The sequence below is a fragment of the Dipodomys merriami genome, unplaced genomic scaffold (assembly GCF_024711535.1).
Source record: "Dipodomys merriami isolate MVZ:Mamm:240054 unplaced genomic scaffold, mDipMer1.0.p SCAF_49, whole genome shotgun sequence".
Lineage (NCBI taxonomy): Eukaryota > Metazoa > Chordata > Mammalia > Rodentia > Heteromyidae > Dipodomys > Dipodomys merriami.
In genome coordinates, this window is record NW_027206057.1 from 1,143,810 (window position 1) to 1,171,165 (window position 27,356).

The following is a 27,356-nucleotide window of genomic DNA, read 5'->3' on the forward strand; positions in this document are numbered from 1 at the left end:
CTGTATCTCCCAATAAGTTCACTTGTAGAGTTAGGATTTCAACATAAATTTTGGAAGGACACAACTTTTCATAGCAGTTGATAAAGAGAAAAGAGACATTGACATGACATTGAAAGAAGAGTTTGGGTAGAGAAAAAGACATTTTATGAAACCAGAGGGCACAGTAAGATGGCTTAGGTAAGACGTGATGCACTTCATTCTATTAATTATCATGATCTCAGAGTCATTAACAAGAATGAAGTTTAGAATGAAATGACGGGAAAAAAAGATTTTTAAAGACATTGTAGAAAAATAAACAAAAATGATGAAATTAAGAAGAAATGACCAAATAAATAAAAGGTGAATTAAGACTGGGTTTATCCCAAACTTTTCCATAAGACATTTTCTTAAGATTCTCAAACTAAGGTAAAAGACCTTTTGAATACAAGTTTAAAGAGTTATCCACTTTAGAACTAGAAAGTAGAGAATTGTTCATTTAGGAGTTTGAGTGATGTGCAGTTAGTTCCAAGTATCCCAGATTCTTTTAGCATTTTCCTGCCAAGTACTATACTACATTCTATAGAATTGTCCTGTTTCGTGCTACAACCATATAATATTTTCACTACTTTATAGATTGGGTGATTGAGTTTTAGAGAGCTTAATTTTCACAGTATTATGTTAGTAATAGTTTGAGAGCTCAATTAAAACCCAAGGAATGTGATTTTAGAGCATGCCTTTTTATCACTACTATGTTTAATATTCTAATAAAAGTATAATGTAAGCCACATATAGCAGTTTAAATGTAATAGTCAAATTTAAAGAAGATTAAAAAGAGGCTGAATGTGATGGTGTAGGCTTGTAATCCAAGTAATTGAGAGCAGGAGGAGGCAGAGGATCACAAGTTTGAGGCCCACCTGGGTTACAAAAAGATTCTTTCTTAAAAAACATGTTAAGTTGGACATAGTGGTTCACAACTATAATTCCTATAATTTTGAGGCCAGGATCAAAAAGGTAGTGATTTAAGGCAAGCACAGACAAAAGGTTAGGGAGAGCCCATCTCAACTACAAAAACATTGGACATGGTAGAACATACCAGTTATTCTAGCTATTCAAGGGAACAATAGGTTCCTTACTTCTGCAGTTTATATAATTTCTTACTATTGAATGGCACAATTTTAAGCCCTTTTATAGAAACAGTATTTCATATATTATTTCCTTGTTTTACAACAAGGTCTCACTGTTCAAGGCTGGCTTTGAACTCCTGCTTGTGGTGTTTACAGGTATGTTCTACCACACTTAGCTCTTACTTAAATGCTATTTAATTTTATTCTTACAATAAATCAGTGAAGTATTAGTTCCATTTTTTTCAGATAGTGATTTTGTGTGTGCACATGTGCGTGTGTGCCAGTAAAAGGGCTTGAACTCAGCCTCATACTTTTGATCATCTTGCTAGCATTATACTACTTGAATCAGATCCCCAATCTGCATTTCATTGGTTAATTGGCAGATAGAGTCTTGGACTCTTCTGCTTGGGCTGGCTTCAAACCATAGTCTTCTAATCTCAGCCTCCTGAGTAGTTAGGACTTATAGTTGTGAGCCATTAATGCCAGGTTTAAGGATTTTTTTTTCAAATTCTTTATTGTGATTAAGTGATTACATAATTTCCCAAATTTCACAGTATTGTGGGATAGTGATGCTTAAAGTCACAAACACATTCTAATTTTCATGGGGCGAATTATCTATGGTGGTCTATAACATGAATTTTATGAGCTTTGCAATACAGTTATTTCTTCCACATTGGGTGTACATTTCTTTTGTTTTGCATAGCATCAGCTGTTCACTCTTTCCCACTTGTTCCCTCCCTGCCATCGCTGCCATTGAGTTGCTTAGTTCATTTTGATCAATGTCCAGTGCAGCTGATGGGTCCCGCTGTTGTATGTTTTTCCGCGATTCCCTCTAGTTCTGTGTCATCCTGGTTTCCCTCCGGCATGCACATATATACCATATATGGGTTAATATATTAATATATGGGGTTATTTGGTAGTGATTCGACCAGATGAGTGGAAGTCCTTTGTTTCTTAAGTCTTGTTAATTTTGTCGTATCACTTTACATTTTGGATTTAACACCCACTTATCAGGGAGACCATGTGCGTTTGTCTCTTTGCTCTTGGCTTACCTTGCTCAACATGATTTCTTCTAGCTCCATCCGTTTCCCTGCAAATGCCATTATTTTGTCCTTTCTAATGGCTGAATAATATTCCATTGTGTAGGTACCACAATTTTTGGATCCATTCATCTGTGGTGGGACATCTGGGTTGTTTCCATATCCTGGCTATTGTGAACAGTGCTGCAATAAACATGGAGGTGCATGTGTCCTTGTATACTGGTTCCTGTTGTTCAGGATAGATGCCTAGAAGTGGTATGACTGGGTCATAAGGGAGGTCAATTTTTAGCTTTCTGAGGACCCTCCAGACTGCTTTCCAAAGTGGTTGTATAAGTGTACATTCCCACCAGCAGTGTAATAGGGGTCCTCTTTCTCCGCATCCCCTCTAGCATTTGTCCTTGGCTGACTTTAGGATGTGGGCTACCTGACAGTTAAGGTGGTATCTCAGGGTTGTCTTTATTTGCATTTCCTTTACAACCAGGGATGGTGAACATTTCCTCATGCGTTTCTTTGCCATTTTTATCTCTTTTGAGAAGTCTACTTTGTTCCCTTGCCCATTTAGTAATTGGTTTGTTAGGTTTGGGAGGGATTAGTTTCTTGAGTTTCCTGTATATACTGGATATTAACCCCTTGTCTCATATATTGCTGGTAAATATTTTTTCCCAGTTAGTTGGTTGTCTTTCTAGCTTGGTTGCTATAGCTTTAGCTGTGCAGAAACTTTTTATTTTAAGGTATCCCATTTGTCAAGTGTCTCTCCAATTTGTTGTGACGCTGGGACTCTGTTCAGGAAGTTCCTGCCTGTGCCTATAAGTTCAAGGGTCTTTCCTACCCAGTCCTGCAGTAGTTTCAGTTTCAGGTTTGATGTTAAGGTCTTTAATCCATTTTGAGTTGATGTTGGTGCATGGTGATAGGCTGGGGTCCACGTTTAGTTTCCTGCATGTGGCTGCCCAGTTTTCCCAGCACCAGTAGTTGAAGAGGTTGTTTCTTCCACTGTATGTCTTTGGCTCCTTTGTCAAATATCAGCTGATTGTAGGCATGTGGTTTTATTTCTGGATCTTCTATTCCATTGGTCTTCAGGTCTGTTTTTGTGCCAGTACCATGCTGTCTTTGTTATTATGGCTCTAGAGTAGAGTTTGAAGTCTGGCAACGAGATCCCTCCCATGTTGTCTTTTTTGCCTAGAATTGTTTTGGCTATTCTAGGTCTTTTGTTGTTCCATATGAATTTTTGGACTGTTTTCCATATTTCAGAAATGTATGTCATTGGGATTTTCATAAGAATTGCATTGAATTTGTATATTAATTTTGGAATATGGCCATTTTCATTATATTACGTCTGCCTATCCAAGAGCATGGAAAGTCTTTCCATTTCCTCGTGTCTTCTGTAGTTTCTTTAAGTTTTTATAGTTTTCATTATATAGTTCTTTTACATCTTTGGTTAGGTTAATTCCTAAATATTTTATTTTTGGGAGGTTATTGTGAATGGGGTTGCTTCCTTTATTTCTCTCTCTGCTTGTACATTGTCAGTGTACAGGAAGGCAACTGATTTTTGTGGGTTGATTTTGTATCCTGCTACTTTGCCGAAGTGATTTATAATTTCTAAGAGTTTGGGGATGGAGTTTTTGGGATCATGAAGATACAGTATCATGTCATCTGCAAAAAGGGATAGTTTAACTTCTTCTTTCCCTATGCGGATCCCTTTAATGTCTTTTTCCTGCCTTATTGCCCGGGCTAAGGGTTCCAGGACTATATTGAAGAGGAGTGGGGACAATGGGTATCCTTGCCTTGTTCCTGATTTTAGGAGAATTGGTTGTAGTTTTTCCCCACTAAGTATAATATTGGCTATTGGTCTGCTGTATATGGCTTTTATTGTTTTAAGGATTGTTCCTTCTATTCCTATTTTCTCCAGAGCTTTTAACATGAATGAATGTTGTATTTTATCAAAAGCCTTTTCTGCATCAGATGAAATAATCATGTGATTCTTGACCTTGGCTCTTGTTGATGTGTTGGATTGTATTTATTGATTTACATATGTTAAACCATCCCTGCATTGCTGGTATGAAGCCTACCTGGTCGTAGTGTATTTTTTTTGGGGGGGGGGTCCAGTCGTGGGGCCTGACCTCTGGGCCTGGGTGCTGTCCCTCAGCTCTTCAGCTCAAGGCTAGCACTCTACCACTTGAGCCACAGCACCACTTCTGGCTTTTTTTTCTTTTTGCTTATGTGGTGCTGAGGAATTGAACCCAGGGCCTCCTGCATGCAAGGCAAGCGCTCTACCACTGAGCCACCTTCCCAGCCCCTGTATTTTTTTTTTTTTATGTGTTTCTGGATTCTGTTGGATAGAATTTTGTTAAGAATCTTTGCATCTGTGTTCATCAAGGAGATTGGTCTGTAGTTCTCTTTTTTTGTTGGGTCTTTGCCTGGTTTGGGGATGAGGGTGATAGTGGCATCATAGAATGAGTTTGGGATAGCTTCCTCCTTCTCTACTTCTCTGAAGAGCTTGAGGAGTATGGGTATTAGCTCTTCTGTAGGGAGCCGGGGCGAGACTCCGCCCACTCCCTTGCAGCTTTGAGGTAACCACCCCATATTAGACAGTGCTTGGCGGGACGCCTGGGCTGTGCGCGTGCGCGAGCCAGGTAGAGTCCCCAGCCAATCCCATGACACCTGGTGACGGTGAAAGGCAGGCGACCAACAATAGACCGACCCGCGTTCCTATTTCCCTATATAAGCGGCTATGTTTCGGGTGCACGCTCTCTCGCGCCCAAGCTCTCCTACAACTAAAAGGCTCTCCAATAAAGCGTGATCTGAGAAGACTCCTGGTGTGGTGGTCGTTCTTTCTCGCTGGTCGAGTAGACGGTCGCTACACTCTTCTTTAAAGGTCTTATAGAATTCTGTTGTGAATCCATCTGGTCCTGGGCTTTGCCTTGTAGGAAGACTTCTGATTGCTTCCTGTATCTTGTTGTAAAATATTGCCTTATTTAATTGATTTACTTCTTCGTTGCTCAGTGTTGGCAACTTGTATTTCTCTAAAAATGCATCCATTTCTGCTAGGTTTTCTTTCTTTATAGAGTACAACTTTTGAAAGTAGTTCTTTATAATTGTTTGGATATCGTGGGTGCTTATGATTTTTCCTGTGGCATCCCTGATCTTGTTAATTTGGGTTTTCTCTCTTCTTTTCTTAATTAATCTTGCCAAAGGTCTATCAATTTTATTTTTTCAAAGAAACAGCTTTTTGTTTTATTTTAATTTATAATTTTCCTATTCTCTATCTCATTAATTTCTGTTCCTAATTTGATTATCTGGCTCTGTCTAGTAACTTTAGGTTCCAGTTTTTTTTCATGTTTTTCTAGCTGTTTTTATTGCAACATGAAATTATTTACTTGGTCTATCTCTTGATATAAGCACTGAGGGTGATAAATTTGCCCCCCCCCCCAGGACTGCTTTTGCTGTGTCCCACAAGTTTCTTTGTGATGTGTCTTCATTTTCCTTAAATTGTAGGAACTTTTTAATTTCTTCTCTAATTTCTTCTGTTACCCAGGTGTACTTAGAAGTGTGTTGTTCAATTTCCAGGTATTTGAGTAATTTCTGGTATGCTTTGTTATTGAGAAGTAGCTTGATTCCACTGTGTTCAGAAGGACTTTTTTTTTTTTAATAAAAGGATTTATATGATTTGCTTCAGTAATAAAGTTGACCCTTAGCCCATTGTTTTATCCTCTGCTCTGTTAGGTTTTTCAATTTGTTTTGTGTATAGCAATACATAGTTATATTTATAAATTGTGATCAGTTAACACCTATAGAACATAGTAAATTGGCTTCTTTCTAGAACTACATGCCTTAAAACCTTCTGATCGTTACATTGCCTTTACTCCATAGTCTGCTTCGTTACTCACTTTTATTTTATGTGAGTCTTTCTAAGGTTGTCTGTGAAAAAAAAAATAGAAAAGTCACTTTTTTTTTTTTTTTGGTCTGTTGTGGGGCTTGAACTCTGGGCCTGCGTGCTGTCCCTCAGCTCTTCTGCTCAAGGCAAGTGCTCTACCACTTGAGCCACAGCGCCACTTCCAGTTTTCTGGTGGTTTATTGGAGATGAAAGTCTCATGGACTTTTCCTGCCCAGGCTGGCTTTGAACTAAGATCCTCAGATCTTAGCTTCCTGAGTAGCTAGGATTACAGGCATGAGCCACCAGCTAAAAGTTACTTTTTTTTGGTAGTGATTTGTTTAGAACTGGATTCCATAAGGTCAGATCATCACATGAGCATATAACTAGTCATGTTAAACTAAGAATGTGTCTAGAGTGTTTTCTTCCTATTTTTAGGAGGGCGAAGGAGTCCAGAAAAAGAAGAGTTACATGTTGTCAAGCTAGTATTTGTTTTCCAAAACCCTTTTAGTCATTAAGGCAGATGGCCCTTCCCTGTAAGCTTTCAGATGAAATCTCCATACTAGATTTTGTGGGGCTTTTAACTTGTTTGTTTGGACTTAAAAGTTTTGTAGTGAAAGCAGTTGTCAGCGGAGTGATTTCGTTTGGTGTATCAACAACTAGGAACCTCAGATGCCAGCACAGAGATTCGACCATCTTTTCTTTGGGAAAATACATAGACTGGTGTTTTAAGCAGATTAATATAGTGGATAATTAGTTATCTGACATATCTAAGATTTGACTGGTAAAGATTAAGAGTGATCTACATAGTCTTACTCCAAAAGAGCTCAATGGTTTAAACAGACTTAATAACTCTTCAAAGCATAGATGTCTAATATTGTGTAGATGAAGCTGTTAACTTAGTGTAGGTCACATGACTGTCATCTACATCACAAGGTGATGGCAGTGTGGTTATCCTCAACTGTAGATCTTAGATTACATTCATGGTGGTACAATTGCTGTTATTATTCTTAAATTATTACCATAGTATGATTCACCAACTATGTGTTTGTGAGGAATCTGTGTGTGTGTGATAAATTTACTTAACTATTACTACATAAAGTCTTGATTTTCACTTATACAATGGTAGATTTTATATACCCATAATAAAAAAAAAAGACCTTTTAAAGCTGAGAATACACAAAGTACTGCATAGTTTAAGTCTTTAGTTGATAAAATAACCACAGAACAGCTTCAAGTCCACCAAAGAAGAAATCTTTTTAGGATACACTATTTTCTAGAATTCCAAAAGTTTACTTGTCTTTAGTGATTTGTGACAAGGCATACTTGATATAGACATTAAGGGAATACATTTGAGGTAAAAATCTCTAACCTGATTCGTGTCTGTAATCCCAGCTGTTGTGAAGCCAGGGTCAGGATGATGGTGGTGGTTCAAGGCCAGTATGAGCAAAAAGGTAGGGAGACTACATCTTAACAAAAAAAAATCTGGACATATTAAAACAAAGGAAAGAATAAGTAAGAAGGCCAACCTGGACAAAAACGAGCTCTTACCTCAAAAATAACTAGTATAAAAGGGCTGAAGGTATGGCACAGGTGGTAGAACACTTGCCTACAAGTTGAAGGTCCTGAGTTCAAACCCTATTACTGGCCAAAAGAAAAATTCCTAACTTGTGATTGGTACCTAGATTCAGTTACTTAATCATTTAGTTAACTTTTGTCAACTTAAATTAAAAAACAAAAAAACCACCAAGAACAGTGACTATATTCATTTGGAATAACATTATAATGGAATGACAGTGTAGTGGGAGTATTTAAGCTGCATGCTGCATTGGTGACAATGATTAATCATAAGTGGTGTTAGTATGAGGAGTAAGGCAGATATCCTTGCTGAAATACATTTTACTGACTCTACACGAGTTTCATTTGTGTGTGTGTGTGTGCTGCTACATAAGGCTTGAACTCAAGGCCTTGAGGTCCTGCTCAGCTTTTTTCACTGAAGTCTGACACTCTACCACTTGAGCCACACCTCCACTACCAACTCTTTGCTTGTTAATTACAGATAAGAATCTCACAGATTTTTCTGCCTGAGCTACCTTCAAAACTGGGATTCTTGGATGTCAGCCTTTTGAGTCATTAGGATTGTAGGTATGAGTTATGCAGGCTATCAAGCTTGCAAGATAGCTATATAATATACAATGATAATTATAGTCAGGCAATCATCTAAAAACCTTTTCTTATAGCCTCCTGTCCTTACTTTTGTGTGTGTGATACAACTTTTACATTTCTTTTATATCTTGAATTTTAATAGTAATAATGTTTACAAAGTACTTCCATTTCATGTTTAGAGGATTAAATTCACTCCCATATTTAAAGTAATTAGCATAGTGTCTAACTTACTATAGTACACATGTAATAAATGATGATCTTGTTGATGATGTCTTTATTATTTTAATTAGTGTGGACTATATTATATTAATTAGTGTGGACTAGGTGTACAATGGTCAAGAGTCATGGAGGCAAGGAAATTCTCTTGTGTAATGCTGGGAGTTACACTACACAAAGAGAAGCTATAAAGGATGATCTAGGGCTGGAGGTCTTGGTTTTAGAATGGTAACACAAGTATTGGGTCCTGGGCTTAGTACTCAGCATCACCAAAAGAAAAAAAAAAGGGAAAAGAGGGAAAAGATCTTAACAGTATTATTTAGGAATGGATTATTCTGATAGGAATATCTAGAGTTTGAGTGAGGGATTATGGCAGGCAGATGGAACACTTGATTGAATTTTACTTGGAGAAAAACTAGGATTGCAGATTCCAATGACAATTACATATAAACCTTGGGAGAGAAATTAGGTAAATAGTTTTCCCCCTCTAATGTTATTGTGTATTATTTTTTAATCCACTTTGGTCATTAGACCCAATCTATTTACCTACTTTTTATACCTTTAAGATTCCGTTGTCAAACACATCAATTTAATGTCCATATTTTCTACTAATCATTGCCTTTATATTCACTGGTATATTTTATCTTTATGTTTATTTTTCCATCTAATATTGTTTTAAAACTATTTTCCTTCTTACTTCATAATTTTTTTACCTCCTAGGTAATTAGATTACATGTCAACAGAGTGCTTGCTTGGATTTAAGTCTCTGCCTTTCAATAACTAAATGACATTGAATATATTTCCATGTTTCTTCTCTGCCTCATCTATCTATAAAAATGGAGATAATGGGGAACCTGTTTCAGAGGGTGTTGATTAACACTGAATGAATGTCCTTAAAATACAGGCTGGCATATAGTAAGGCTAAATAAATGTGAGCTGTTGTATCATTATTGCTATCTTTTTTATTAGTCAGGAAGGTTTAACTTCTCATGTTTACAGTTCTAGTACTCTACTAAAAGCCAGAATGAAACAGTTGCCTGCCGCAACAGTTCGCCTCCTTTCAAGTTCTCAGATAATCACTTCTGTGCTCAGTGTTGTGAAAGAACTCATTGAGAACTCTTTGGATGCTGGTGCCACAAGCATAGAGGTTAAGCTGGTGAGTATCCTCCAGGAATTGAATGCCTTCAAAGCCAAAAGGACTTGATAAGAGGTTTCATTTCCAAATTATTACCTTCTTTTTATGTACTTGCTGCCTTCTTCCGAGGATATTAACATTTTGGCTTATGAGTACATTCTTCATTTTTCCTTTTTGTTTTTTGAGACAAGATCTGCTGTATAGACCAAACTGTCCTCAAAACTCCCATCCTCGTACCTCTGCTCTCCAGTGCTGGCACCATGTTACTTGGCCCGTAGGAATGTAGTCAAATTTAATTTAAATCAACAATGTGGTTAGAGTAAACAATTTTGAAAGGACACATATACTTTTAAGACTGTCACCCAGCACATCAATCTAATGTTCAGATTTTCTACTATTAATTGCCTTTGTTTATTCATATTTAGTGGTATTGTATTTCATATTTATCTTTTATTTTCCATCTAATCTTATTTTAAAGCAAATTACCTTGTTACTGTATAGTTTTGTTTTTCTTTTCTTGACAGTACAGGACTTTGAACTTAGGCTTTGCACCTGCTAGGCAGGCCCTCTACCACTTGAGCCTTTTTGTTCTTGTTATTTTTGAGCTAGGGTCTTGTTTTTTGTTCAGAGCAGCCTGGACTATGAATTCCTACTTAAGCTTCCTGCCACAAGTCGGATAACTGGAACATACCAATACATCCAACTTTTTCTGTTGATGAGGTAAACTTCTTTACCTAGAAAGGCCTGGAACCTTGATCCTCCCGATTTCAGCTTTTCTCATAACTAAGATGATAGATGTGTATCACCATACCCACCTATTAATTGACATGGAAATCTCATTGAACTTCAGTGCTCCCTGAGTAGCTAGAATTTCAGATATAAGCCACTGATGCCCTGATCAAGTTTTCATATAAGTGATAGATATTAAATCAATGAATTTGTATGGCTTATACAGTATTCATGATTTATTGCAGCTGATTGGAATATTCATATCCCTCAGAAATTGCAGTCTTATAGAAGCAAATACTATTATTTTCATGTGTCCCTTACATGTCCAATCCCTAGTACAAACTAACAGATTTAAAAAGTTTGATTGATTATGTAAAGATACATTTTATTTATTTATTTATTTATTTATTTATTTAATAGGTTGTGGGGCTTGAACTCAGGGCCTGGGCACTGTTACTGAGCCTTTTTGTGCTCAAGGCTAGTGAGTGCTCTTCCACTTGACCACAGCACCACTCATGGTTTTTGAGTGGTTAATTGGGGATAAGAGTCTCATGGGGATGTTTTTGCCCAGGCTGGCTTTGAACCCTGATCCTCAGATCTCAGCCTCCTGAGTAGGTAGGATTACAGTCATGAGCCACAGGCATCCAGCTTAAAGAGATATTTAAAAACATTCTCCTAATTATCAAATGTTTGTGATATTTTAAGTACTGGCCACTACAAAGAATACTGATAGAATATAGGAAGAGGAACTGATCTGTTCTTATCTTTTGTGAGATGGCTGTTAAAAAAAATCCCAGCAACTTTTATTTTTCTTGTGGTACTGGAATTTGAAGTCAGGGCCTCATGCCCACTCAGTTTGCTTGTTTTGCTGATGCTCTTCCACATGAGCCACCTCTAGCCTTTTTTCCTGATTATTTTGGAAATGAAGTCTAGCAAACTTTTCTGCCAGGGGTGGCCTTGAATCTTGGCCCTCTGAATCTCAGCCTCCTTAGTACCTAGTATCATAGACATGAGTCCTAGGCATCTGACTAGACATTTGTTAGGAAAATTGTATACTAACTATTACTTTACCTATTTTGTAGTAATCTGAGAAAATGTATTTGAATTTCCTTAATTAGTAAATGTAGAGGTGAAATTTTAATCTGGTCTTTCTGACTCTAAAACCCATTTAAAATCTTTTCTTTATGCCAGTAGTTCTTACCATATTTCAGTACATCAAATTAATTTAGGAGGTTTGTTGGATAGTTACCAGGCTCCACTCCTAAAGCTTCCAATTATAAAGTAGGGCTTGAGAATTTGCATTTCTACCAACTTGTTAGTTAATGCCGATGTTGCCATACCAAGGAACACACTTACAACTATACTTCTGCACTAGTTAAAATCTGTTTTGTACTTTTAAATTAAATACACTTTAATAAATGTAAATTTTATTAAGCTAACCCAAAGAAAGACACCTTATTTTTCTTAGGCATGTCATATAATATCAGTCTGATTAGAGTATAATTAATAATAATTAAATAGGGTTCTAATAGGAAAGCTATGTTGGGGGACAGGTATCAGTGGGAGAATGGAGACAGGGTATATATATATATATACATATATATATATACACATACATATGTGAAGATAAAACAATAAAGCCTATGGAAATGGTTTTAAGAAGAAGAGCATGTAAAGAGATAAAGGAGTGAGTTAATCTCAAGATATATGTATGTATGTATGTATTACAATGAAATCTCACTTCGTACTTCCTACATATCCTTATAAAGAAATCTTAAACAAGAAAGGGTTAACCAGAAAATAAATAACTAAGATTACACATATATTGTTATATATTATTATATTGTAAGAATTCTATAGAAAACATTGTTATCACTTATTCATTTACTTATTTATTTGGTGTATATTTTTTGCTGTTTTTTAAATTTTTATTGATGGCCACTCTGACTTGAGTAAGATTGAATATCAGTGTTTTTCTATGTATTTCACTAATGGCTAAGGATGTTGTTGAGCATTTTATCATGTGTTTTTTTTTTATTTAAATTTTATTGTAAGGTGATGTACATAGGAGTTACAGTTACATAAGCAAGGTAAAAATACATTTCTTGTCGAACTTTGTACCCCCACTCTCATTTTTCTCCCACTTTCCCTTCTCCCCAATCCCTTCCCAAGTTGTACAGATCATTTCCAACATATTCTCTTGTGAGTATCACTGTTGCTTTGATTCCCCTTTTGTCCTCTGTCTCACCATTTTTTTGTTTCCCTTCCCTTTCCTAATTCAGATAAGCATATATACAATACCCAGCCAGAATCAAATGCAGTGACAACAGGGGATAATCCACAGGGGGAAAAAAATCACAAAAGAAAAAAGAAATCACATAGTACATTAAGAACAACAACAAAGAAAAACCTCTTGTGTCTGTGTCTTAGAGTTAATTTTGCTTATCATAATCTTATATGGTTATACCTATATAGTTATTGAGCTATTCTACTCAATTTGCTAGATTATTCTAGATATATACTATTTATTATAAATAAAGGGAAAACATGAGACCTATATTTCTTATTTCTTGGCTTATTTCTTAAAATGTATATCTTGTTCTTAAATGTCCAGAAGAAAAATATTTGTTTTTTTAAGAATGATGTTACTAAGACAGTTGACCTATAAAACTAAGATCTGGGCACTGGTGGCTCATGTTTGTAATTCTGGCAATCCTGAGGATTGCAGTTCAAAGCCACCCTGAGCAAGAAAGTCCATGAGTCCTTTTTTAAAAGTTTAATTTTATTGTCAAGGTGATATACAGAGGGATTACAGTACATACGTAAGGTAGTGAGTACATTTCTTGTTGATCATTGTTTCCCCTTTCCTCGTTTTTTCCCCACTTTCCCCCAACATCTAACCCCCAGCCCAAAATTGTAAAGTTTATTTCTAACATATTGTCTTGTAAATATCACTGTTAAATTGGTTCACCCTTTGTCCTTTGTCTCATCATTTTGTTTTTCCCCTTCCCAAATCAGATAAACATACATAAAAGACACTGTTAACTGTCAGGTCAGGCTCCTAGTGGTAGAGCAATAGCCTTGAGCAGAAGAGCCCCAGGACCAGGCCCAGGCCCTGAATTCAAGCCTGACAAAAAATAAACAGAATTTAAGTTAGCAGCTGTATACTGGTGGCCTACACCTATAATCCTGGGAGTCTGAAATCTGAGAATTGAGGATGGCAAGAAAGACCATAGACTCTTATTTGCAGTTGTGGCTCAAGTGATAGAGCACTAGCCTTGAGCAAAAGTGCTCAGGTACAGTGCCCAGGCTATTTCAAGCCACAAGATTGGGGCTCACGCATGTGTGTGTGTGTGTGTGTGTGTGTGTGTGTGTGTGTGTGTGTGTGTGTGTGTGTGTGCGCGTGTGCGTGTGTACGTGTACACACATATATTAGCATAACTTAATTATTTTCATGTCTTGATCTTGGGAAGTATTTGGAAGTATTGACTATGTAGAATTTTAGACAACTAGACTGCTCTACATAAGACCTACCTGGCTCTGATTTTTTTTTTTTTTTACTGAATGAATTAAACTTACTATTTGAAACATTTAAATGAATCTTTGTTTTCTTACCTTACATTTTTGAAGTTTTTATTTCTAGTGTAAGATTGGCCTATTTTAGTTAATTTTTTTCTCTATAAAATACAACAAACATGATGGTTCCAGAATATGAACTTAATTTGGGGTTGAGAGAAATCTGAGGAACCAAATCTTACATGTATAAAGCTTTATACAAGATGTTGATATGAGGTATTGTATAATTTTAGGCTATTAAGATGTGATATTATTTTGTAATATATGGAGTCACTGTAATTGTAGAAAGAATTTTTCCCCTCTTTTTAATATGGCCATACACATTAATCTTTTTAGAGTCAAGCTTAAGGTAACATCAACTACCAAGTATAGATATGGTGAATATGACATTGATAGAAAAGAAGATCGTTTTAGGAATTTAAATTGTTTTTATTATGTCTGTACAATTTAGTAGTATAGGGCTAAGGTATGAACTTAGTTTATTTTCTTAATTTTCAATTAAAAAACTTAGATTGCCAAATGAAATGTGTTTACTCATCAGAGTCCTGTTTGGTGATTTTTTTCAGAAAAAAGTTGAGGAATATTTTTTTAAAATTTTATGAGAGCAACAGAGGAGAAAGTCTTAAGATTATAGTTGTATATAGATAATTGCTACACTTCTGGTATAGAGAACATGGTATGTTGCTGGTTATGGTGTTTTTATTTAATGTTTTTGTGCTGGGTTTTGAGCTCAAACTCAGGGCTGGGCATTCAGGTGGTGCTCTACCACTTGAATTATACCTCCACTTTGAGCTTATTGCTGGTAAGTTGGATGTTAGGAGTTTCCTTAGATTTTCTTACCTGGGGTTGCTTTGAAACTCAATCCTCAAATCTTAGTCTCTTGAGTAGCTAGGATGAGCCACCAGAGCTCGGTGGGATTGTATTTTGTCTTATTTCTTATGGGGGGGCTATTTATACAATATATAATATTTATTATATATTAAGTTTTATGTGTATTATGTTTTAACATTAATTATCATAAATACTCATGATATTTGGGCACTAGTGGCTCATGCCCGTGTTCTTACTCAGGAAAATGCGACTTGAAGGATCATGGTTTGAAGCCAGCCCCAGCAGAAAAGTCTTGAGAGGCTTCCATCTCCAGTCAGCCAGCAAAATGGCAAATAAGAGATTTGTCTCAACTAGAGTGAAAGCTCTGATGAAGCAAAGCTGAAGAGCTCAAGGCACTGATTTAAAACCCTGGTACCAGCAAAAATACATACATTCATGACAATGAAACAATTAAAAGGCCCATCATAGATCAGACCCTTTTTTTGTGTGTGTGCTGGTATTAGGGTTTGGCTTTTTTGCTCAAGGCTGGCATTCTACCATTTTAGTCACACCTTCACTTCTAACATTTACTGGTTAATTGGAAAAAGTCATAGACTTTTCTGCCACCACTAACTTTAAACCATAATTCTCAGATCTCAGCTTCCTGAGCAGGCAGGTTTTTGGTGTTCACTCAGACCTTTGTATTTTATAGTTGTATTTGAGTGAACAAGTAAGAGACTTGTTCATTGTACCACAGTATGATATAGTGTTACCCTTCTAGAAAAGATAGTGAATGATAAAGTTGTTTCAGTTGTGTTTGTTTCTAAATGTGATTGTTTAATATTTTTATGTATTAAAAATGTTTTTTAACTTTTTTATAGGAGAACTATGGATTTGATAAGATAGAGGTGAGAGACAATGGTGAGGGTATCAAGGCTGTTGATACACCTGTAATGGCAGTGAAGTACTACACTTCAAAGATAAACAGTCATGAAGATCTGGAAAACCTGACAACTTATGGTTTTCGTGGGGAAGCCTTAGGTTCAATTTGTTGTGTGGCAGAGGTAAGATCATTTTTATTGGCTAGTGATTTCATAATAAAAAAAACCAACTCTTAGAATGAAGAGAAAATGAACCTAGTATTTCACAAAGTAAATAAAATTTTTTAAATTTATCTTAAAATATACTTAAAATGACATGAAAGTTGTCATTTTAACCAATTTAGTAGGTTCACTTTATTGTTTATCCAGTAACTATTTATCTTGAGAACATTTTTTTTTTGGGGGGGGGGGTCCAGTTGTGGGGCCTGAACTCTGGGCCTGGATGCTGTCCCTCAGCTCTTCAGCTCAAGGCTAGCACTCTACCACTTGAGCCACAGCGCCACTTCCAGCTTTTTTCTTTTTGCTTATGTGGTGCTGAGGAATCGAACCCAGGGCCTCATGCATGCAAGGCAAGCGCTCTACCACTGAGCTACCTTCCCAGCCCTTGAGAACATTTTTATCCCAAACTGAAGCTCAGTACCTTCTCTTCTCTCCCTTCTCCTACAATTATCTTTTTCAATTGACTAAGTACCTCATTTAAGTGGAATCATGCTATATTTGTCCTTTTGCCTCCAGCATGTTTCACTTGGCATTGTTTTCAAGAGTTATATATGTTGCAAAAATTGTAAGAATTTGTTTCCTTTGGAAGACTGATTTTTAATAATAATTATATGTGCATGCTGTATTTTTTAATCCATTTATTTGCTGGTAGATAGTTGGATTGCTCCTTTTAACAATTTTGATTGATGTTGTTATGAACATGAATGTACAAGTATCTGTTCATAATTGTTGCCTTTGAGTATATGTCCAGAAATGGACTTGGTATGCCATGTAATAATTTTGTCTTTAAGTTTTTGAGGAACTACAATGTGTGTTTTGCAATATTGGTATTTACTAGAGGAGAAGGTAGTTTAGTAGTCCATTGGTTTGCAAGAGATATATTTAAAAAACAAAAATGTTTTATTTCAGCACTTCTCAGAGCCTTTATGTACTAAAGTTCATGGTCAATCTCTAAGGACAGTATACAGTAGGTTTATTTCCTCCCACCAACTTGATCATAAAACCTATTGAGAAACACATCACTGGTTTTGGTTTATTGTATGGGATATACTTTGTTAGTACACTCTGGTCAATATGGATAATGAGGTTGAATTCTAGAAGTATGATTGTTCTACACAATAGATAATTAAAAACAAATTGGATTTAGGAACTACTTCTACCTGCTGGGTAGGTGTTTTCAATGTCTATAAATTCCTTGGTTCAGTGCCTGACACTGTTTCATCATACCAGTTGTACTACACTGTCTCTGCTCCAGATTTTATAATTCGTTTATAGAGAAGACTATATATTATTTTCATATATCTCAGTTGTTTTTGACTGCATGATCTTACTAGCTTCTTTTATTCTACTGTTATTTTGTAAGTATTGGGCACTGTTTTAATGTGTCTCAGCATCTGTGTACCAGGCAGGAATGACAAAGAGATAATAAGCATCTCTTTAATTACTGAATTATGCCCAATGGTCTGATAATACTTCCATTTGTGCTTAGATTTGAAGTCTCTAGTTGAGAGTGGTCAATGCAGTTAAATGACAGTGTTTTATACTTACTGCTGGGGAAAGTGGTATGAACATGAGATACTGTCACTATCTCCTCTTATTGAATATTAGTGGTCTGCATTTCTCAGTGGTGATATATTCTCTGGTCTTTACTTTGTCTCTTTGCCCTTAAAGTATTTGTTAATGGTGTAAGGGTTTTTTCTTTTTTTGTTCTTCTTTGTTTTTTGTTTTGCCAGTCCTGGGGCTTGAACTTAGGGCCTGGGTACTGTTCCTGAGCTTCTTTTTACTCAAGGCTAGCACTCTACCACTTGAGCCACAGCAGCACTGCTTCCAGCTTTTTCTGTGTATCTGGTACTGAGGAATCAAACCCAGGGTTTCATGCATGCTAGGTAAGCACTCTACCACTAAGCCACATCCCTAGCCAATTTGTTCCTTTTTTGACTGAGGCTCTATAAGGTATTGTCCTAACTATATCAAAAGAATTGAAAGAGTGAAGTTTAAGCAAAAACTTCTTCTGTTAGAGGTTAGAAAACATAGGACCACCCCTCACCTATTGGCTTCTAGATACTCAGACCTCATTAAGGAGAGAAATTCTTAAGTACACTTAAAACCTCTACCCAAAATCTAGCACACCATGTACTTCTCTATTTTATTCAGCACTTGCTATATTTAGAGTTCACCGAGCCTACAAATAGATTTTGGAGAAAAGCAACTAGAGGTACAACTGGAAAATTTCCATCTTTCTCTTAGAGAATATATTTATACATACATATATGATATGTATATAAGTCTACAGTCATGGATCATGTACAAAAGTTTTACTTAAAATGAGATGGGATTGATGTAAAGGAACCTCAGAACTTCTCAAGATTATTACTATTGTTGGAGCTCTCGGTCACTATTTTAGAATATAAATGTTTGAATTTTTAGCTGTTGTCCAAACTGACAGGTAGTATTTAAGCTTTATTTTGGTAGAATATTGGCAGAAAAGATATATTTTGCCTTATCTATACTTTGTACAGTATATTTATGATCTTTCAAAGCTAAAATTGGTCATAATCAGCTTTGCCTACTAGGTGGCAGCACTATACTAAGTCTTTATAAATATGCTTTACACGAGCCCTTGATTTATCTAAATCTCCATTTTTTATTTTAGATGGTAGTTTTGCAAGTATTTGTCCATTGGTTATATATCTGCAAGTATTTGTCCATTGGTTATATATCTTGCTTATAATTTTGTCTCTTAGACATTCAAATGGCCATCAGTATAGTTAAAATAATTTTGTTCTCCAAAATTACAAAAGCACTGTCAAACTTAGCTTTTTAAGCAAAGCTTGCAATGTCAAGCATTAAGCATTAGTTATCTTAAAAATAATGACATCATTTTACAGAATCCCCTTTCTTAAAATTCTTCTGAATATTACATACAAACAGCATAATAAATGTTTACATATATACTTCAGATCAAGGTAAAGACCACTATCTCTATCCTGGAAGATTCTGTCATCCTCCTCCTAATTAACTTCTCTAAGGTACTGCTCTTTGTCCTATATCAATACAGATTAGTTTGACATAAATGGAAACAAAGAGTTTGTATTATTTTACCATAGGTTTTTTTTTTTGTTTGTGTCTTTGTTTAGGTCATAGTGCTTAAGCTCAGGGATTGCTATTGCCCTAACACTTTGAGTCACACCCACACTTCCTGTTTGGGGGTGATTAATTGGAGATAAGAGTTTGACATACATTTCTGCCCTGGCTGACTTCAAACTGAGATTCTCAAATCTCAACCTCCTGGATACCTAGGATTACAGGCATGAGCCACCAGTACCTGGCTTGCCATAGTTTTATATGATGATTTAGATGATTCTTCTTTAAAGTTAAAAGAAACGGGACTGAAAGTGATCAAAGAAGCAGTAATGGGCCTTGGTATACTTACCAGATCCTCTACTTTAGGACTGGGTGTTGCCAGGAGTATTGGTGACTTTTAATACTCACAGCTGAATCTTCCCGATATTTTTGCTCTTAACCTTAGCTGAAGAGAGCTATGTCATCCAGGTTCATAGAGAGAAATATGGATCCAGTGACTGCTTAATGAAGTGTTGTTAAGGTCTAGACCCAGATCAGGACATCATTGCATGTCTTCACAAGTGATAAACCTCAAGCACTCTCTACTTCCTGATTTCTCCCTCAAATTATGCTTCCTGATTAAGCCTGCACTCAGTCTCTTTATATCACTAATGAAGAAACTGGTGTCTTATGGAGACAAATTCCACATCTTTTTACTCAATCTTCAAAATGATTTATAATAATCATTCATTTTGTGTTTTATTGTGGAGGACATGCTGGATGTTTTATTGTAGAAAAACTGCACTGAAATAGGAAAAATTGTGGCCTACTTGGGAATATATATTCAGTTCTATTTTCATAACTCTTAATATTGTGTGTTTCCTACTGGCATGTTTAGAAAGGTATTTATAAGTTTAAAAATACTAAACACACTCATATTGCAATAATAAGCACATCTAGGTCTTCAGTGGTAAGCACAATAGATAAGTTACAGAATTGAGTTAAAGTTTCTATGGTAGGCCAGGAGATTTTAGCTCACTCCTTTAATCCTAGCTAAAATCCAAAAGATTGTGAATCTAAGGTAGCTCAATTTCATGAGACTCTTTATCTCCAAAATAACCAGCAAAAATCCAGACTGGAGTTACAGCTTACATGGTAGAGCATCACCCAAGAAAGCAAATAGAGCTAGTGTGAGGCATTAACATCAGTTACATTTAAAAATGCATGTGTTACACAATGACATTTTAGTTAACAATGGACAGAATATTTAACTGTGATCCTGTAAGATTGTAAGGGAGATGGAAACCTAGTGTTATCAAAGTTGTCATAGCACGGCACATTACTCAGGTGTTTGTGATGGTACTGGTATAAACAAACCTGCATTTCCAGTCATAAATGAATAGCATGTCCAGTTATGCACAGTACATTATACTTAAGAATTATAATAAGGTTATGAATTTACTATTTATTGTACTACTTTTAAAAAAGCTTAAAGTGTGCCACACTAAGCTACTTGGGAGGCAAGGGCAGGAGGATCTAGAGTTGGAAGCCAACTTGGGCAAAATTAGTGAGGCCTATCTCAAAAACAAAATGAAAAAGGTTGTTAGGGGTATAACTTAAATGGTAGGGCACTTGCCTAGTAAGTGGATTCAGATTCCACTACCGAAAAAAAAATTTTTTAATGAAAAAAATCATCAGCAATGGTAACTTCTCTTGAATTTCCCTGTGTTTAGAAAGTAATTTTAATGTACTTATCACTTTCAGTGTTAAATTCTTGGAACTATTTTTTTTCCCCAATGCTAAGGATCAGACCCAGGGTCTTATCCATATTAGACAAGTGCCCTACCCCTGAGCCAAACCCTCAACCTGTGTGGTACTAATTGCTAAGCATAATAACTGGAATGAACTTTAGATACTGAAAATTTAGTTTTGACATGTTCTTAATTTTTTTTATAAAGACTGTATATAGTTACACATAATAAAGTGCATATAACAAAATATTGCTCTTTTAGGTGATAATATATTATATATGCTATTTCCCCTCTAAAGAAATATTAAGAACTTAACTATTAAGCAACTCACTTAAAGTTTTTGAACTGAAACTTGACTGATGGCTAAAATATACCTTGTTTTTTGGAGGAAGGTAGAATAGACCAGAACAAAATCTAAGTGTAGAACTTGAGCTAAATTCGAAATCCCCAGTACTGAGTGAAGGATGTGGCCAAGTTCATAAAAAATTGTAACTTTTAGGAGAGTCACTTTTTTCTGTTTACAAAGTGAGGATAGTGACTTGAGGGTCAAATGAAATAGTATACATTAAAAGTATTGTCATACCATACAAGATGAGTTATTTCAGCTGTGGAATTAAATGTGAACAACAGTACACAACTGTATCATACAGGTAATGAAATCATCAAACTCGAACACTCTTTTTAAAGCCATATTTTTCAGCAGTGTTCAAAGTTTATGCAGACTCCTCCAAATGGGAAATCCTCTATATAGCACTCATCTGTTATTTCATCCTTCTAGCCTTTTAAAAAAATTAATTTTTTTTGCTCCATTGGAATTTGAACACATGGCCTCTCATTTGCTAGGCAGGAATTCTAGTGCCAAGTACATCTGGATCACAAGCTGCCTATTCTAGCTTTCCCATTATAGCTAGGATGACAGGTATGCACCACCTTGCCTGCTTCTTTCTGTTTGGTTTGGCCTTGAACTGTGATCTTTTTTTTTTTGGGTCCGGTTGTTGGGCCTGAATTCTGGGCCTGGGTGCTGTCCCTCAGCTCTTTAGCTCAAGGCTAGCGCTCTACCACTTGAGCCACAGCGCCACTTCCGGCTTTTTTCTTTTTGCTTATGTGGTGCTGAGGAATCGAACCCAGGGCCTCATGCATGCAAGGCAAGCACTCTACCACTGAGCCACCTTCCCAGCCTCGAACTGTGATCTTTTCTATGTCAGCTCCCCAAGAAGTAGGATTACAGGCATGAATCACTGGCACCTAACTTTATCTGTGTGTGTGTGTGTGTGTGTGTGTGTGTGTGTGTGTGTGTGTGTGTGTGTGTGTGTGTGTGTGTGTGTGTGTGTGTGTGTGTGTGTGTGTGAGTGTGTGTGTGTGTGTGTGTGTGTGTGTGTGTGTGTGTGTGTTTTCATCATGGGTTTTAGCTCAGGGCATGGGTTTTAGCTCAGGGCCTAGACACTGTTCCTGAGTGTTTTGCTGAGACTAATGCTCTAACCTGGGCCACAGCTCCATTTCTGGCTTTTTGGTGTTTAATTGAAGGTAAGAGTTTCGTGGACTTTCCTGCCCAGACCCTCAGATCTCAGTCTCAGTAGCTAGGATTATAGACATGAGTAACCTGTGTATGGCCCAACAATTTTTAAGTTGTTAATATTGTACTTGGTATTACTCTAATCTTTTGAGTTCATTATATATAATTTTGTGATAACACAGAATCTGAACATTTGTCCTTGTTTTCTATCATACGTTAGAGCTACAGAATGAGCAACTAAGTCATTCTGTTTTGAGAATGAGACAGATGTATGAATAAGAAGTCTTCAGTGTCATTTTATTATTTTAGGCTAAGAAAATGATCTTAACTCTTTCCACATTGAAAAGTACCTTTTATATTTTGTAATTTAAATTTTATTGTAAAGGTGATGTACAAAGGGGTTACATTTACATAAAAGCGAGGTAAAGTTGTAAAGTTCGTTTCCAACATAGTATGTAGTGAGTATCAGTGTTGAATTGGTTTATCCTTTGTCCCACCAATTCTGTGATTCTCCTTCACTGTACCAAATCAGACAAACTTATATACAAGACAGAGGGTAAGAAATGAAAAACAGTGACAACAGGGAATAAACCAAAGGAAAAAAAGGAAGAGAGAAAAAAGAATTAACTACCAAACCTCTTGTTTCCATTTCTTGTGACCTTTTATATCTTATAGAGGTAATAGAAGTTTAGTCAGAGGAAGAATGGAAATTTTTGAAGCAGTTAGAATACTTTGCTTCCTACATGTAGCTTCCTCACAGGAAGGACTTTGCTGAAAGGAATAAAATTGGACTGTTTTTACTGGTCTCCCCATACTGGAATAAGTTCTGAAGTCAAGGTAGTTATATTTGTGTATAGATCATGTGCAGGCAGTCACACTGGATATGCACAAAGATAAAAAACATTTAAGTCATTCATGTGAAGTCCATATTTCAAATACCTTAATTATCTTAGTTATCTTAATTATCTTAGATTTCAACTTGTATTTCAGTGTCAAATTGTTCATCTAAAAGTCTTACCTAGGATAAGAGAGATCAGGTTTTAATTCCTCACACTACATAAAACAACTTGGTTGTCCTCCTCTTCTCTCCTGCACCAAAAATCGACCTAGCTTTATCATAATTACCTTTTTATCAAAAGAACTTTTGCTTGGATTGCCAGGATATTATAAGTTTTATATTCATTTGTTACCTAAACATCAAAGAACAAATGTACATGCCTAAAGTATAAGTGCTTTTTTGTAATTTTAATTTTACAATAATTCTATAATTCCTTGAAATTAGGTCAATTTTTAACTGATAGCTAACATAACCTCTAACATAGTCTTCTACAAAGGATTCTAAAACATTGTGTTTAAAATACTGGTTTTCTTTATTTTTCTCTGGATGCATTTGCTTACTTCTACAACTCCTCAATGTCTCTAGTAAGAATCACCAGCAATAGTTTATAATATTCGAAATAATCCTGGTGATGGAGTTATGACAGGTTCAGATGCTAGCTGTTGCACAGCTAACACATTCTGAACCTGTACCTAGTCCAAGAAAATGTTTCCTGCCCAGGACACAGGGTCATATGATGAAACAAACTCTTGAAATTCAATTCCTTCCTCTGAGGAACACACTATATTTCATGAATTTGTGAAACAAGTTTGTATGTGTTTGCTTTCTCTGCTTTAGTCTATAATTAGTGAATTACAAAGTGTCTCCCATCTAAATAACTTTTCATAGTATCCGAGAAATTGGAATTTAAGAAATTTTATTGTGGGAAATATATTGCGTTCTATTTTTATTTTAACATAAATGTTACATTATGAGCACCAAAGTCTTCTTCCACATGTAGAGCTTTTGTTTATTCATCTAGGCTTGAGAATATTTACTATTCATTAACATGTTTAAAGCATGAAGAAATTAATATCATATAAAATGCTTTGAAGTGGTTAAAGCAAAATCCCATGTAACCTTATGAAGTATTAGCATCATCTCCTTCTTATCATCACCCTCTCCTTAAAGATGATAGTGTAATCATTTCAGGACCATCTAGAGGCTATTGGCAGAGTTAGTACTGGAACTCAGAGTTCCAGAGCTGCCTTTTGCTCAGTGACAGCAACTTTAGGTCAGATGGCTGGCTCTTTGGAGAATTAGAAATAGAATTAAATTGACCTTGGTATTTGGAGAAATGGTTGGTTAAATGTAGAATTTTTTTTTTTTTTTTGGTCCGGTTGTGGGGCCTGAACTCTGGGCCTGAGCACTGTCCCTCAGCTCTTCAGCTCAAGGCTAGTGCTCTACCACTTGAGCCACAGCGCCACTTCCGGCTTTTTTCTTTTTGCTTATGTGGTGCTGAGGAATCGAACCCAGGGCCTCAGGCATGCAAGGCAAGCGCTCTACCACTGAGCCAACTTCCCAGCCCAAATGTAGAATATTTTTTAAAGGGACAATTGTGGTATAATTAAAACATCAAATCAAAGAGAATCACTAGCAAATTTTGTCCTCTTTCTTTGGAAATAAACTTTACCTGAATATTTATTCACAATTCCACTATTGGGTACCTTAGAGTTGGTATATAGCAGGGAAGATTACTTAACAGGATATCTTAAAATTATAGTTTTTGAAACATTAAATGTATTTTGCACAGAGTAGAACAATCACTTAGTAGTACACAAAAACTCATAACTTTATCTCTTTTAGATATACTTCAACTGGGATGGTTATCCCAGAAGGAACACTATAGTACCACTAAATCTTTTTTTTTTTTTTTTGTCAGTCGTGGGGCTTGAACTCTGGGCCTGCACGCTGTCCATCAGCTCTTCAGCTCAAGGCAAGCTCTGTACCTTTTGAGCCACTGTTCCACTTCCAGTTTTCTGATTATTTGGAGATAAGAGTCTCACATGACTTTCCTGCCTGGCCTGGCTTTGAACCGAGATCTTCAGATCTCAGCCTCCTGAGTAGGATTACAGGCGTGAGCCACCAGTGTCCGGCACCCCTAAAATCTTTTATGGAATTAATTTTCAGGGAGAACCTAACAGAATTGATTAGAAGAGCCACTTATTATTAGATCCATCTATCTACTTATTTTATATGACATTTACATGATGTAGTAATCTAATATCTATTCATGTATATGTGTTATGTTAATATATTCATATGTATATAATACATTCATATATTTGTGTGTATCCCATGTATTATATATTATAGATTTGTATATTATATATATTTACATACACATATGTATTTACTGATATATCTATAAGTGTGTGTGTATAAATCTGATTGGCAGAATGATAGACCCAATCAATATAGTCTGCTTTGGACCTGGTGAGTTCTAGCAGTAGTGCTAGATCTTTGCAAAACATATCTCTGTATATATAATAATAGCTATGTTTTGCTATTGTCATATTCTACTAATATCATTGAATAGATAAATAGATTTAGGGGAGTTCAGAAGAATACAGACATTATTCAATTTATATGTCTGTGACTAATATCTGAGGATATATTTCTCCTTTGCTGAGTCTAGGTGTGGCTAAGAAAGATTGCTCTCATTTTGGGGTCATCATTGCTCACCATTTGTGGTTACTCCACTTGTCCGTCTTTGGGCTTTCTTTGGCAACATTCCTAATTCTTTACCTTTAGTGTTTGTGTTTTTGTTTATTTGTTTTTTGGTGACAAGGCTGTTTTACTATTGTTATACTCTCCTGCTGATTTCACAAGAGTAAAGACAGCTTAAATTTATATTCTGTGGCAAATATCCTGAGGAAATGTTTTCCTGCTGAATGAAATCTTTGTCATGCTTACTTATATAATTTTAAATTAATGAAATTTATATGTAACCAATTAACTCTAACCTTGGTTTTTAGAAAAATTGTTTATAAATGTATATGAGCATAGATTAAACATTTTGAATTCTTTGAAACCCAAAACTTGAAATAAAGAAGTGTACTTTTGCACAAAATATATGAGACAGTAGTTACTTCAAGGATTACTCTTGTTCACACATTTATCAAAGTAATTTATTTTTATTTATTTATTTTATTGTGAAAATACTGTACAGAGGGGTTACAATTACATGGGCAAGATAATGAGTACATTTCTTATCAAGCGTTGTAGCCTCCTCCTTTGTTTCCCCTTCCCATCCTTTCCCATCCTCCCTCCGCTCCCCCACCCAATCCTCCCCGCTCCCCCTCAAAGTAATTTATTAAAAGCAGATTCCCCTGATTCAGTTGGAGTACTTGCTTTTACAAATGAAAATCATATAATACATCTAACACAAATAGTCATTTCAGGTATAGCAGTTTATGCTTCAAGTGTCTTGAATTAAAATACTCAAAATCAGTGATTTAAAAATGTAAAAATTAATAACACTATTGTTTACTAGAAATAATCTATAGGAAAAGTAGTCATAGACTATCAGGCAAATTTTTTTCAATATTCAATGTATGATAATTATTTCAAATTAATTTGGTAGTGAATCTATTGTAATATATAAAATAATACTTAACTATATTGTCTTTTTTTTATTACCAGGTTTTAATTACAACACGAACAGCTGCTGATAATTTTAGCACTCAATATGTTTTAGATGGCAGTGGTCACATACTTTCTCAAAAACCTTCACATCTTGGTCAAGGTAAGAGAATAGCTTTATAGTGTTTTTACTTTTTCTGTTTTGTTTACTAAAAGGAAAAAAGTTACTTCTTAAATTTAAATGTATTGTTTGAAGCTTGGCCCTAATTAAATCTAATTAACTGCAACATAAATATTCAACCTTTACCTATAAACTTCTCAAATACTTTGAGTTTTTCTCAAGAAAAACTAAAGGAGAGACTGGATAACTGTGGATCACTTACTCATATGGAAAAAAAATTATGAGCTTTTATTATCTTATTGTCTCAAACATCAATGATTTGTACTACTGAAAATAAGCCATAGCATTAATATGTTGTTAAATATTCATCAATAGTTAATATGATCAACATATAATTAAGTTTTAACCAATATTTATAACTAAATATTATGACATTCAGATACTATGATTTATTTATGAAGAACTTCAAATATATGCGCAAATAGAGTGCTCAGTTTCAACAATTACCAACTTACTGATGAAGTCTTAATACCTTTATTCACTTGCCATGTTATTTTGAGGCAAATAAATCTTTGATTATTGTTTTTAGTTATATTTTAACTGAATTTTTTCATATTTTATATACTGTGTAATTTTATTGATACTTTTTTAAAGTTTCTCTAAAGTTTACTTACTTGTAAAGGGAAGAGATCTCTTTAAGTTT

General features: G+C 35.5%; 1 protein-coding gene across 10 annotated transcripts in view; it reads left to right on the top strand.

Moving 5' to 3' along the window:
- Pms1 (PMS1 homolog 1, mismatch repair system component) overlaps positions 1–27,356 on the top strand; it is a 100,070-nt gene that overhangs the window by 18,234 nt on the left and 54,480 nt on the right. For 8 of the 10 annotated variants that reach the window (XM_069995645.1, XM_069995643.1, XM_069995642.1 and 5 more), the window contains 3 exons: positions 9,393–9,549; positions 15,525–15,707; positions 26,593–26,695. In XM_069995645.1, the coding sequence (XP_069851746.1) occupies positions 9,418–9,549; positions 15,525–15,707; positions 26,593–26,695 (418 nt within the window). In that variant the 5' untranslated portion in view covers positions 9,393–9,417. Of the gene's footprint in view, positions 1–1,245; positions 1,260–7,958; positions 8,157–9,392; positions 9,550–15,524; positions 15,708–26,592; positions 26,696–27,356 lie in introns of those variants that run through there. The other 2 variants (XM_069995646.1, XM_069995644.1) reach the window with 2 other exon arrangements.